Source organism: Thalassophryne amazonica, chromosome 12 (genome assembly GCF_902500255.1).
Source record: "Thalassophryne amazonica chromosome 12, fThaAma1.1, whole genome shotgun sequence".
Classification (NCBI taxonomy): Eukaryota; Metazoa; Chordata; class Actinopteri; order Batrachoidiformes; family Batrachoididae; genus Thalassophryne; species Thalassophryne amazonica.
Window position 1 is genome coordinate 40,694,603 of NC_047114.1, and position 14,571 is coordinate 40,709,173.

Genomic DNA, 14,571 nt, shown 5'->3' on the forward strand with positions numbered 1-14,571 from the left:
GTATGGCATAGGTTCAAGTTAATTTATTCATTTGCCAAGAATATGTCAACTGCTATATCTTCAGAAATTTACAATGTTAGATTCTATTCATGGAATTTGTAGATTTAAGTGTAGAACAAACAAATCAACAAACTCTGTTGTAGGATATTTCAGTTGAACACTCACTCATCTTCAACCGCTTACTCCAATTAAGGGTTGGGTGGGCTGGAGCCTATCCCAGCAGTCATAGGGTGTGAGGTAATATATTTAACACACAGTTTATATCCTCATCACACTAGAGCATGAATGCCGTACAAACTGACATTCGAACAACATTCGTGCTGCATTTGAACTGCACTCGAACGCCTCGTACAGCACTCCTACAGCAGTCAGCACATTCATGTGTCACTCGTGTTGGAAGACAACCGAATGGCGGTGGAGTCAGTCATACCGCATTCGTACTGTTGTAGGAATGGACATTCAAATGTCATTTGTGCAATTCGTACAGCATTCATGCAAGTCCTGCTGCAGTCGAGGTGCATTCAAATTCCTTGGACAGCATTCATGTGACACTTAGGGAAATACGTCAAGGCCAGCACGAATGTAGAGAACAGGTCGTACTGCGGTCGTACTTCGAGCTGGAAAGGCATATGAACTGGCATCCGAAATGGCAACCCACCAGCATTGTGAGCGGTCTGATAATGTAGGCACGCCCTGGTTGTGCCCCTGATGAGCTGAACTTCCCCCCAATCCACCCAGATCAGATCTCTGGTGCGCCATTATGGTGTTTTGTGCTGTGTAGTTTTTGTTCCTTGTCTTGTTTTTTTAAATTCTGTCTTTATATTTCGTTATTTTTTTGTAGGGGTTTAAGGTTTATATCTGCACTGGTCTTGCACTCTGGGTAGCCCACCTGGATTCAGGTGCTCCTGCACAGCACTCCTAATTGCACAAATCATTTGTGTTGGCTCTGTACCACATGCTGGGTATTTGTACACGACTGTACGAATGTCTGTCCTGTACCGAATGCAGCTCGAATTCTGGATGCGGGAGGAAGCCAGAGCACCCGGAGAGAGCCCACAGAAACACGGGGAGAACATGCAAACTCCATACAGAAAGGTCACAGGTGGGAGTCGAACCCATGACCTTCTTACTGTGAGGCAACAGCGCTACCCAACTAAGCCCTCATTTGAGCACATTATTTCAATTCAAAATGTGATTATTACTGACTTGTTTGCACCAAAAGTTGGATTCAATCTGTAATTTTTTTCGTAATATTATTGGGTTGCTTGTGTCAAACTAAAAATTTCAAATTAAAACCATATATTTTTGCTTAGTTCCTGGTGTCGTCACATGAAATGGAGTTCTCTTTTTTTTATTCCAAAGAATAAAATTAAAAGCAAATTACAATCGCGTCAGCAATATCCAGTTTTTACAAATATTTGACCTATTTTATTTCTCAAGCGCACTTTCTAAGGCCGCGTGAAATCAGTGGCAGTGTTTTGTCCTTCATAGGCTGCCGTAGAAAGGAAGGACTTGGTCGTCTTTTTGAGATTATTTATTGGTCTCAATCTCAAGATAATTGGTTAAATCAAGGGCTTTTTGGCAAAGGTAACGACTTAAATTCACAGGTTTCATAATGTATATTTGTAAGTCATTCGTGAGAAGGACTCGATAATCGTCGTTGGTATGTTTGTTGCAGTGTTTTTAGCTAAACTGGCTAATACTGCTCCTGTGGAAACACGAAGAGCTCAGAAAGTTTACAGTTCAAAATCAAAAAACCTCTTTATATCCGGACATACCGACCACTAAACCTGCACACAGACTGTCTGTGATGTTTAGGTCGTTTTAACACTGTAAAGATAAGTGCTAAATGAAAGCTCACAATTTAAAAGGGTTTTTTTTCTAACAATATTTAATCTTTGACATTTTTAGATATTAACAATGGTTTACTGGCGACATGAATAAATACTTTCGGAGCATAAAAATGATCAAATATCACATTTAAAATAACAGTCAGCCAAACGTAAAGTCACCTGCTTGGTTTTCTTTGATTTTAGGTGATTATTTTAAATGAAATTCACAATATTTTTCCGTTTTACAGTAATTTGCCCTTGTAAGTTCACATCCTGCAAAGCTAATGGTTGATAATTTTTTTTATCTCAAATATTGAAATAGAATAAAAATATCAGTGACAACTTCGATCAAGCTGGTGTGTCCTAAGTGGTGTAATGTATCAGTAATCAACATAGATATTATCAAATAAATCACCTCTGATAGCAAGTATCTCAATATTCGATTTCTGGGTTTGCTCATGTTCATGTTCTCTGTATTTTGAATTAAATTGAAAACAAAAAACTTTGCCAATAGTGAATACGTATAATACAAGCAGGTAGCCTCGGTGGCCATTAGTGTAGGATTTGAAAATGAAATGATGACAAACGCTTTTCAAGCCAAAAACTAAAACTACACATACGAGGTCTGTCCATAAAGTATAGGTCCTTTTTATTTTTTTCAAAAACTATATGGATTTCATTCATATGTTTTTACGTCAGACATGCTTGAACCCTCGTGCGCATGCGTGAGTTTTTCCACGGCTGTCGGTGACGTCATTCGCCTGTGAGCACTCCTTGTGGGAGGAGTCGTCCAGCCCCTCGTCGGAATTCCTTTGTCTGAGAAGTTGCTGAGAGACTGGCGCTTTGTTTGATCAAAATTTTTTCTAAACCTGTGAGGCACATCGAAGTGGACACGGTTCGAAAAATTAAGCTGGTTTTCGGTAAAAATTTTAACGGCTGATGAGAGATTTTGAGGTGATACTGTCGCTTTAAGGACTTCCCACGGTGCGGGACGTCGCGCAGCACTCCCAGGCGCTGTCGTCAGCCTGTTTCAAGCTGAAAACCTCCACATTTCAGGCTCTATTGATCCAGAACGTCGTGAGAGAACAGAGAAGTTTCAGAAGAAGTCGGTTTCAGCATTTTATCCGGATATTCCACTGTTAAAGGAGATTTTTTTTAATGAAAGACGTGCGGACGGGTCCGCGCGTCGGGACGCAGCCGGTGCGGTGCGGCGGCACAGGAAAAACACCTCCGTGTTGATAACCATTTGTAAAATCCAGGCGGCTTTTGATGGCTTTCAGTGGAGTGAGTATGTGAGAAATTGTTTAACAGCTGGACATGTTCCAACTTGTCCTTAAGGCTTCCAACAGAGGTGTTTTTCCTGTGGCGGAGTGTCGCGGCGGCTGCGAGCCGACGCTGCAATCCGCCCGCATGTCTTTCATTAAAAAAATCTCCTTTAACAGTGGAATATCCGGATAAAATGCTGAAACCGACTTCTTCTGAAACTTCTCTGTTCTCTCACGACGTTCTGGATCAATAGAGCCTGAAATGTGGAGGTTTTCAGCTTGAAACAGGCTGACGACAGCGCCTGGGAGTGCTGCGCGACGTCCCGCACCGTGGGAAGTCCTTAAAGCGACAGTATCACCTCAAAATCTCTCATCAGCCGTTAAAATTTTCACCGAAAACCAGCTTAATTTTTCGAACCGTGTCCACTTCGATGTGCCTCACAGGTTTAGAAAAAATTTTGATCAAACAAAGCGCCAGTCTCTCAGCAACTTCTCAGACAAAGGAATTCCGACGAGGGGCTGGACGACTCCTCCCACAAGGAGTGCTCACAGGCGAATGACGTCACCGACAGCCGTGGAAAAACTCACGCATGCGCATGAGGGTTCAAGCATGTCTAACATAAAAACATATGAATGAAATCCATATAGTTTTTGAAAAAAATAAAAAGGACCTATACTTTATTGACAGACCTCGTATGTTGAAGCGAGTCTAAGCAACAAAGAAAATGAAGAAGTGTCTGCTTTTACTAAATTTATTCCTACAGGGTTGTGTGGCAGTATGACTATTATTTGAGTTTAACAGCATAACCAATATGAAACAGTCACAAAATTAGTTTTTATTTCCCTAATTTCATTCATTTATTTGCTTGATTGGTCCTTTTTGCTCTTACAGTGTTTTAAATACCTTTCTCAAGGACATCTTAGTGACTTTTTTTGTCTGATGAGGAATCCAGCCAAAGATCCTCTGATCACAAGCCCCATTAATTTTAATGGTTTGTCATCAGTATATTCCCTGTTTAATTTGGTTCTTCCAACATGATGGCATTTATTGTTTTGTGTAATAATCTTAGCAAACATGAGGGGATGGAGTTATAAGGCATTTCTTACTTTCATATGTAGTGTGTTTTTGCATCGTGCACCATGTAAAGGTCACATACAAAAGGTAAAAGGAATGAGAGGAACCTGACACAGTGGCAAGTCATCACATGTAGTTAATCCCTCTAATTTTTAAAAACATCCTTGCTGCAACATTCCCTACTTTAGTGAAATTCAAATATAGAAAGTAAATTAGACATCGCCATGACTTTCCAACTTTGCAACACACCAACTGTGATTCTGGTTGTGCAATAATGCAGTTGTTCCTCTGCTTTAAGATTGACAGTGCTGATTGCTATAGACTACTAGGTGTGTATTTGTGTACATAATTGGTTTTAAAAAGAATTCTAACCTACTTTGAGTCATAAATAATGTCACCACCATGATTGACCAGAAAGAAGGAGAGAACCTGCACCTGTCTATATATTTTATTTACAGTTATCATTTTTCTATGAGGTTTATTTATTTATATGATGAAAACTATTTTCTCAGGATGAGCAATGTTCTGTCTCCCTCTGGTCGCTGTTTAGTGCTGTAAAGTGAAAATAATGACAACACCTGTCATCGTATTAGACATATAGTTTTAATAAAATCTTCAAATGTAATGGCATTTCAACAACATGTTTACTTTTAGGGAAGGTTCAGTTATGGCAAATATCTATTGGCAGGTTGTGATGGGTGACATCCGTCAGTCTTTGCTGCCGCGAGATGTGCTGAGTGCTGCCAAAGAGCTGCTGTACCACTTGGACATCTACATCTGTAACTTGGTGCAGTCGGGGAGGCAGCCTCCTCAGGTTGACTCTAAAACTTTGGAGCTGGTAGAAGAGTTCATTCTGCATGCACCCAAGGACAGAAATACTCCAGCCAGGGTAAGACGTGCTCCATAACGCACTTTTGCATGCTCTTAAAGAGAGAAATATCCAGGCAGTCAATAAAACAATTCCATGCTTTTCTTTCAGAGGATGACTGCTGTCCAGGAGCTCCAGCTGTTGGAGATCATGTGCAGCTGCTTTCAGGAACAGAGCCGCGATACAGTCCGCCAGCTCATGTTCTCCGCCCTGTTTAGTCTCCAAGGCAACCAGGCCGATGAAAACCGCATGGCACTGCTAGGCAAGCTGGTCTCCATGGCAGTTGCTGTAGGCAGGGTTCCTATCTTGGAATGTGCTGCAAGTTGGTTGCAGGTGAGGAACACATACAGCATGTACTTAAGTTTGTATGTTGTCTGTTCTCAAGCCGTTCTTCCATTGCTGATTTCTGGCCCAGATTTGACCTCTAGATAACAAAAATGAAGATGTTGGGCCCCAATTGTCCACAAAAGCAGTCTAAATTAGTGTGTGATCGTATATACACCAATTTTAGTGCAGATTACAAGCGACATTGAATGCAGCCCTGTGGCACAGGAGCTACGGGCATGTAACTGGGCATTAAAGTAGGTCATTTCTACTCCTCTTTTCTGCCTTTCTGTGTGCCAATGGACTTGGATCCTTTTGGTGTGTTATTAAAACGAACTTTGTGGTACTTGATACACTTTTGTGTAGGGGTCGCACAGACTAGTCAGGCAGGCAGTTCATTTATTTATTTAAAAGGGACAACACATATTAATGAACACATGAAGTGTAAATATGTCAGATTATAGCCATGGGCTAATTTCCATCTGTAGTCCCTGACAGACTATAAAAATTAAACAATTTACAGTAAAAACACACAAACATCACAGGACCTTACAATACAACAACAGACTACATTACATAGGGTCACTAACTATTACAACAACAAGACACAAACTGGACAAAAGACAGGAAACAAGAGGACACTGACATGATCTGAGCATAAAGGTTATCTTACACAAACTCCTGTTCCCTCCTCATCTTTCGATGGAGGAGGGAACAAGTTAAATGCTGGTCCACAGCACGCAGGTCTCTCTATGTTCAAAACATCATTCTGAAAGCGATAGTTTCCTCTTCTTTCAGTTGTTGTGGCACCCATGAACTGAACAATTTATGCTGCTCATGTTTGGACACTCCTAGCGTACTGTGTTCCCACATAGCTAATCATCAGACGCAGTGGCAAACCGGAAGTTGTTTGACAAAATGGAGCCGCCCACCCTGACTTCCTGAATAAGGTGAATACCGATACCTCACAGATGATCGATGATGGAGCTGAAATGCATCATCAAATGTTCTCCCATGCGTAGTGGAACAAACTAAATATAATGATTATTTTAATATATACCATCACTTTTAAAGCCACCCCCCCAAGACAAGTCAGATGTTGGATATATGAAACCCACATTCATTGTGAAATGTCCTTCGTGTCTGTTATATTTGGTGGTGATGCTATAATCTCTTGACTTTGGTTCCAGCAAGTCAGATCAGCAGGTCATTTATCTGATTAATTCATTGTCGCTACTTGAAGCCATGCTAATCAGCCCATCAGCTGGCAGAGCGTTTGGTTGGAATGAAAACCTGCAGACTCCTCCGTGGTGCATAATCTCTGATTATGTATTTAATTTATGATACAATCATTTGTCTCTCACAAGCAAAAGTGATTAATATTGTTGCCTCTCTGTTCAAATGCCTGTGTACTCCATCTCTTACACTACATTGTTGTTGTTGTCCTGTAGAGAACGCACCGTGTGTACTGCGTGCGCCTGGCACAGGTATTGGTGGATGACTATTGCAGTATGGTGCCGGGGTCGGTGCCCACCCTGCAGAACATCCACAGCACCAGCCTGCGCTTCTGCTGCCAGTTCATCACTGCTGTCACAACCCTCTATGACCTCTCGTCAGGTATCAGTTCATAAAAAATTATGGGGTCCAGGCTGTTCACAAACAAACAAGGGCGAAAACATAATGATTGGTAATTTCCCGGGTGTGGACGGGTACACCTCAGAGTGGTACAAATATATTGTGATTCCAAAGGAAGGAAGAGATAAGCTGGAATGTTGTAGTTATAGACCTAATTGTGTTGAACCAAGATTATACAGGTGCATCTCAAAAAATTAAAATCATAAAAAAGTTTTGTATTTTTTGTCAGAAAGGTGGTTTTTCAACATCAAACATTTAAATGAAAATTTCAACAACACATATTCAGTGATTATTGAATGTTAACATTTGGTATGTTCTGTTGATGCTGCCAAATTAGTCAGCTAATTACAAATTGATCTTGTCATCCACACTCGTGGCACCAACAACTAAAATGTGAAATTGCCCACAATGTTGCTCTCACACGTCCTGCATCCTCATTGTCTTTTTTTTGTCTGTGTTTAGAGTTGCTCACCCCTCCTTTAGAACTCCTCCAGATGATCGTATCATGGATCCAGGATGACCCTCACCTGGTGCTAATCACGTTTCTCAACACGCCTCTGTCTGGCACCCAGCCAATGGGCTCCCTCGATGTTACACCATTAGGGGGGTTAGTGCGATGGTGCGTCAAAGCACCGCTGGCTTACAGGAGAGACAAGAAGCAGGTGCACAACGGCACCAGTGCTGAGAGTGGTCCAGACGCAAGACCTCTCTTCTCTGCACTTCACCTCAGCGTGTTACAGGTGTGTGTGTGTGTGTGTGTGTGTTGTGAAGATTAATTGTACTTTCTCATATATGTATTATGTTACGATATACAGTGGTCCCTCATTTATCGCGGGAGTTACGTTCTAAAAATAGCCCGCAATAGGTGAAATCCGTAAAGTAGTCAGCGTTATTTTTTACAATTATTATAGACGTTTTAAGGCTGTAAAACCCCTCACTACACACTATACACTTTTCTCAAACAGGCATTAACATTTTCTCACTTTTCTCTCGTGTGTAAACACTCTCAAAGTTCAAACCTTAGTAGAAAAATAAGACCAACCTGTTTTCAGGCCCAAACATTTGTTTGAGAAATAAAAATAGAACATTTTCCTATAAATAATTATGATGGCTTTTAGGACTAACAAATTTAATTTTAACGATCAACCTACGAGGTTGGACACATAAGAAATTATTAATAGTGACTGACCAGTATTTCACAGTTCCTCTGATTGCGTCTCTTCGTCGTGGCGCCACAGCATCTTTTTCCACTGACTCACACCTCGCTGCAGGTGTCTTTTTCCGAGTGAAGTACACAGTTGTGGGTAGTTGTTGGTGCTCTTTTTTCTTCTGGGCGAGAAGATTCTTATAAACAGACACGCAGAACACAATGCGTGTACTCTCCCTTCGCGGTGCCACGACCGGCCTGTTTGATGAGGACGCAGACACAATGCGCTGTAAAAAAAAAAAAAAAAAAGCATGCAAAATTGGACTAAAAAATCTGCAAAACTGCAAGGCTGTGAAAGGTGAACCGCGTTATAGCGAGGGACCACTGTACATCAAATAGTGTAAGAATTTGAGATTGTTTTACAAGAATAATTTCATCTTTAGCTGACTGAAGATCATTAAAGAAACAAGCTACATCTTAAGTCTTTATTTAGCTTTGATGGCTTTGCAGTCAATGCAAGTATGTGTGATTGTAGACTGATGACTGATAAAGCTGCAGGTGTTTGCAGTTTCAATCTAATTGAGGTACTTGAGAGATGTTCCAGTGACGCTGTCCATGTCCTTCCTTTTAGGTCTTCATGCTGCTTCCAAACATACTGAAAGAGAAAGGACTTTACGGTCGCCTGGCACTACTCCAAATGGAGTCCTTGGCTGCCCTGACCTCTGACCTCTCCAGACTTTTTGACCAGTCTGACAAACATGCACACACTTCATCCTCTGATACACACACTGCGCCCCAGTTGGCCCTGGACCGGCTGGCACAGGCCCTGCAAGTGGCCATGGCCAACGGAGCCCTGCTGTGCTCCAGAGGTGAGCATGTGGAACGGGGGCAGTGATGCAGTCAAGAGTTACAGTCATGATTTAAAAAAAAAAAAAAGTAATCTGCTAAACCTTTTGAAACAATGGTATTGTTTTAAATCAAGAGATTTTCAGTTTGATATTCTTTAATCTCAAAGTGAAAAGAAATCTGTCCAACATGAAAAAATTGAATTACACATCACATTTGGTTTTTCAAACATTTCACAGAAATTCAAGAAAAAAACTTTTGTAATATTCTGGAAAGGCGATTCAGTCACACACAAGCCTAAATAACATGTTGCCTAAATATCTTTAATGTTGTGTTTCATTCTTTCGCTGTCCTAAAAATGTACTGAACAGTGATTTTTGTGTATCAGCAGAACCTCCCAAACGAGCAAAAAAAAAAAAAATTCTGAGATTTATAGTATGGAACCTACGGCATCATTTTAAAAATGGATTTCTGACAAACAGCGTCACATGATTTGGAACACAACTTTAATATGGCTACGGTTGTGAAAAAGTGAAGGTTGTATCACCTTCAGTGGTGACTAAAACATGTTATTTTGAGTTTGCTGTGGTGGTTTGGAGTTTGAATACTTGGGTTTTGTCTCAACAGAGGATCTGAGAGCCATCTGTTCCCGCCTCCCCCACAACAAGTAAGAACCAACAACTTTTCATTATCCATTTAACCAACATATACATGGTTTTATTGAAAACCGCAACTGACAAGAGTTTGTAAAGAACCACCATCATATTACGGCTTATCTATATGGAAAATTACCATTTTTCATAGAAAATCAACAATAATAAGTATTCATGACTGTTCTGTGTTAAACAAAACGCTCATAAATGTAGCAGGTAAAAATAATACACAAGCTCATGAATGATTTGATTCAAATACAGCTATCTTATTCAGAGAATAAAGACTCTGGCATATAAATGAGCTGTTCTTTAAGGCTACAGACAGTCTGAGAGTTACTATCAGTAGTCTATAAATCCGTTATGCATGCATGTATGTTTGTATCGTTGAACAAGGAGAAGTATAACCCCAAATCAGTAAAAGTTGGGATGGTATGGAAAATGCAAATAAAAATGAGTGATTTTTACATTTACTTTGACTTCTGTTTCACTGAACCCAAGATGTTTCATGTGTGTTGTGTGATCAACTTCATTTCATTTGTTAATATACATCCATTCCTGCTTTTCAGGCCTGCACGACATTCCAAATAAAATTGGGACAGGCGATTGTAACCATGATTTGGCACAAAAGTCTTTGAGTAGTAAAATGGGCAGGGGCTCTCCAGTTTGTCAACAAATGTAATAAAATTATTGAATTTTTTTTTGTTGTTGTTTAAAGTTCAAGAAAGATCGGAAAGGATTTGCATATTTCAGTGTGTAAGATCATTAAACGATTCAAGGGATACAGAAGAATTTCATTGTGTGAAGGGCAAGGGTGCAAGCTTAAGCTTGCACCCTTGCCGCGGCTTGCCATGGCCGCGGTTCCCTTGGACGACACTGCATCAATAAGTCATTCATCAATAGCTGATATAACGATATGGGCAAGGAATTACTTTGGGAAACCTTTGTCAAGCACTACAATACAGAGTGACATTCACAAATGTCACTTAAAACTTTACTGTTAAAAAAAGGAGAGTTATGTTAACCTTGTCCAGATTGCTGTCTCCTTCTCTCATACACATCTTGGTAGGACCATCACACAGTGCAAATGAATATTGTGATCAGACAAATCACTATTCCAGATCTTTTTTGGAAGAAATGGACACCATGTGGTTCGGCCCAACGATGAAAAGGACCATCCAGACTGTTATCAGGAACAGGTCTAAAAGCCAGGGTCTGTCATGCTGTGGGGTTGTCTGTGCCCTTGGTTGGTTGCACATCTTAAGATGTGTTTGCAGGAAAACTGGGACAAAATAACACCTGAAACAGCTTTTCAGAGGTAAATGCTTTAGCTTCTCAACTTTTTATGGGATGCATTGCAGTGCTTAAATGCTGGAATGGATGTATAATAGCAAATGAAATGAAGTTGACATCATAATACATGAAAATGTTTTAGGGAAAAAAAAGAATATATGTACTTCATTTTGGAATTAGGCTGTTAAAATACCAAATTGTGGAAAAAGTGAAGCACTGTGACTACTTTCTAGATGTAGTGTGTGTGTGTGTACACACACACCCCTGTATAGACAATTACCACAGGTGTGTGTGTAATCACCTTGGATAACTGACTTCAGTTTGTTTAGGTTTGAAGAACTGAATAAACTGGATTTACATGACAAGGACTAACAGATTCTGGATCATTAAGCACAGTACAAATAGTGGAGCAGATAATGGAAAAATGGATTTAGTGGTTCAAGCACCACATTTGGCATGGTGATTCTCATGATATTACTCAGCATATCTGGTAATTGGCGACTTGTAAATTCAAGATGGTGGCCATTTTCCAAGATGACCACCCAAATCAGTTTTTGCACAGAAATGCCCCTATTTGATTGATTAAAATTGTATTGATGTCAAATTCCATTTAATTGTTTTTATTTTCTTTGCTATTTATGGTATTTGTCACATTTTATTTTACTTGTGTGCCAAATTAGAGTGAATTTTGTTACATTTAGTATTAATGGTTTCCACCCAACACATGTATTGAAAGTGTTCATCTTTTGAAAGTACTACATGTAGGCCCATTAAAAGACATTAAGTGGTGAATAAATTATGTTGTAATTTTTAATATGTGAAAGCAAGATGGACAAATGGCAATTTTTATTTTATTTTTTTCTTTATTGAAACCGCTTAGGGGATGTGATGATGTAGTGGTTAAGGCATTGGGCTTGAGACCCGAAGATCCTTGGTTCAAATCCCAGCCTGACTAGAAAAGGGCCCTTGGGCAAGGTCTTTAATCCCCTCATTGTTCCTGGTGTGTAGAATGTTGAATGGCAGCACCCTCGCATCGGGGTGAATGTGAGGCATTATTGTAAAGCACTTTGAGCATCTGATGCAGATGGAAAAGCGCTAAATGCAGTCATTTACCATTTGAAACCCCCAGAATTGGGGAAAATAGCATCCACACAGACAAAAATAAAATGCAACAATAAAAAATTACAATGAAAACTATAATACAATTAAAATGACAGTGAGTAAATTGACAAGAGTAAACTCACCAGACCATGGTTTTCTGAAATTATTGTGAAATAAGAGATATCTTAAAGAATCATTGGTGCCATTATACTGAAATTCAATAGATAATTGCCAAAAATTATAAAAACAATCCAGTGTCTTATCGCGCTGCGACATAAATTTGTCAAGTAGTGTGTTCTTAATGATCTCACCATTTAAAATATAATGCGAAATAAATCTAGACTGGATGGGATTTGATTTGTTTATTTAGCACAAAAATAAAACTCATACAAAAATGATACATAAACTTAAAACAATAAATAATAAATAAAATGAGAGAGAAAGGGAGTGGTGGTGGAAGCCAAAAAGGCTTATCGCAAACCCACTCTAGAACAAAAGCAAACAAAGCACAGCTGTATACAACAGTATTACACCAATTTATCCAGAATAATATAAACAAGTCAATGTAAATACTCCTGCAGGATCATTGCTTTTAGTCCACTTTTATATCTCTATAAAGTGATGGATCGATTTACAAGATGAACCATGTCATTCCCAGATTTGACACCGTGATATCTGATGTGATGCTGATAACGAGTCACTCTATACAAAGGCCTTAATTTATGGCACTGTGTCATTTTGTTGTTGGAAAATGATATATTAAATCCGGAATACTTGAAAACCTTCAATTTGACAGCAAGATCACACAAATCAAATAAGTAACAGCATTTTTGTGAGGTAAAATTTTTTTCCGGGTAGATTTGGTGGCCATCGTGAAATTGGGTGCCATCTTGGATTTCACTGATGCTGTGAAACCCATTGTGATAGGAGCATTTCTGTGCAAAAAGTCATTCTGGTGGACATCTTGGAAAAAGGCCAATTGACTAGATTTGTTAAATACTATCTTGGGAATCATCATGCCAGATTTGGTACTTATACCAGCATTTGCATGATGTTGCTGTAAAATTGACATCATCAGGCTCCACTAAAAGAATCTGACCAGGGCTTTTTAATCGAATATGGAGAATCATGTTGACATTAGTTCTTTGTCTTCCCTTTGTCTCTTCTTCCGTCTGTGTTTGTTTTGACAGTTTGCTGCAGTTGGTGTTGTCGGGCCCAGTGATGTATTACAATAACATGCACACCCCTCCGCTGGCTTTCAGCCCACATGCATCTCATTCCCCTCTGGCTTCACATTCGGCACACCCTGTCCACACTCCACACACACCTTTGGCCCCCCACCCCTCCTCTCACCCACAGTACTCTGCTCAGCCGTTCATGTCAGGGATGCCGTTCCCCTACCGACCCAGCCACTGAAACAAGTCACGTTCAACGTGTGCACGTGTGTGTTGTGTGTCTGTGGATGACGAGCGATGCTGTTTGTGTGCTGTATGTGTGGTTGCTGGTGTCATGTACCATATGATGTTTTTGAGCTGATTTGTTTCTGGTAAAGTGTTTGAGGGCTGACATGGTGCCCAATAAATATTTTTTTACTTTATTGATGGTGTTTTCTTCATATCAGCCACTTGTGGTCGCTGTTGTTCTGTTTTCTGTTGTACATGCCTCAGTTTTAAAATGTAAACACTTTTAGTAAAGTTAGATTTTTATACAAATTTCACTCTGCTATGGAATGACAATTCTGCCGTAGGTTCTGAAATAGAAAATGTGAACTATTATCTTGAAGATTTTAATTTGTTGCACAGAAAATATTTAATTGCTGTGAAATTTTCAAAATACCACCAAGCAAAAGTGTGTAGTATTTGGACAATACGGGGTGGGGTGGGGTCCAGCTGGCAAACAAACCATCCATGGCCCCATGGAGAATATAAAAATGAATAAATTACTCGTGCACTTTTTTCTCAAGTCGTCACAGGGTGTTACGTGAGAGAAGATGTCACGGTTTGTTCAAACCAAGCCCTCTGCAGATTTGGAGCTGTGTGGAGACAGATAACATATCAGTCCTCCACAGTACGCTAAAAAAGATCTTCAACCCTCTCTGGGACCCTCACAGCCCTCCTCCAGCAATTGCATCATTTGCTGTCATTTCAACATGCAGCATCTGTGGCTGCTGTTACTTCAGCATCAGGATATAAATTTCTTCTTATCCTGTGTGCTGCTATCCAATGAAAATTTATAAATTTATTTTAATAAATTTGCTAATTTATTAAAAATAAAACTAAGAAATCACACGTACATAAGTATTCACAGCATTTCCCAAAATTGAGCTCAGGTGCATCCTCTTTCCACTGATCTTCTTTGAGATGTTTCTACAGATTACTTGGAGTCCATCTGGGGTAAATTCAGTGGATAGGACATGATTTGGAAAGCAAGCAAATTGTCTGTAGACCTCTGAGACAGGGTTGTATCAAGGCACAAGTCTGGGGAAGGGTACAGAAATGTTTCTGCTGCTTTGAAGGTCCCAATGAGCACAGTGGC

The 14,571-nt window shown here is 39.8% G+C and overlaps 1 protein-coding gene across 1 annotated transcript; it reads left to right on the forward strand.

Moving 5' to 3' along the window:
- The first annotated feature begins 1,493 nt into the window (after positions 1–1,493).
- On the forward strand, positions 1,494–13,587 carry c12h7orf26 (chromosome 12 C7orf26 homolog). The gene is made up of 8 exons (XM_034183805.1): positions 1,494–1,587; positions 4,861–5,061; positions 5,152–5,373; positions 6,816–6,981; positions 7,462–7,739; positions 8,778–9,015; positions 9,620–9,659; positions 13,227–13,587. The coding sequence occupies exons 2-8, from the start codon at positions 4,867–4,869 to the stop codon at positions 13,450–13,452; spliced, it is 1,365 nt and encodes a 454-aa protein (XP_034039696.1). The 5' UTR covers positions 1,494–1,587; positions 4,861–4,866; the 3' UTR covers positions 13,453–13,587.
- The last annotated feature ends 984 nt before the right edge of the window (positions 13,588–14,571 follow it).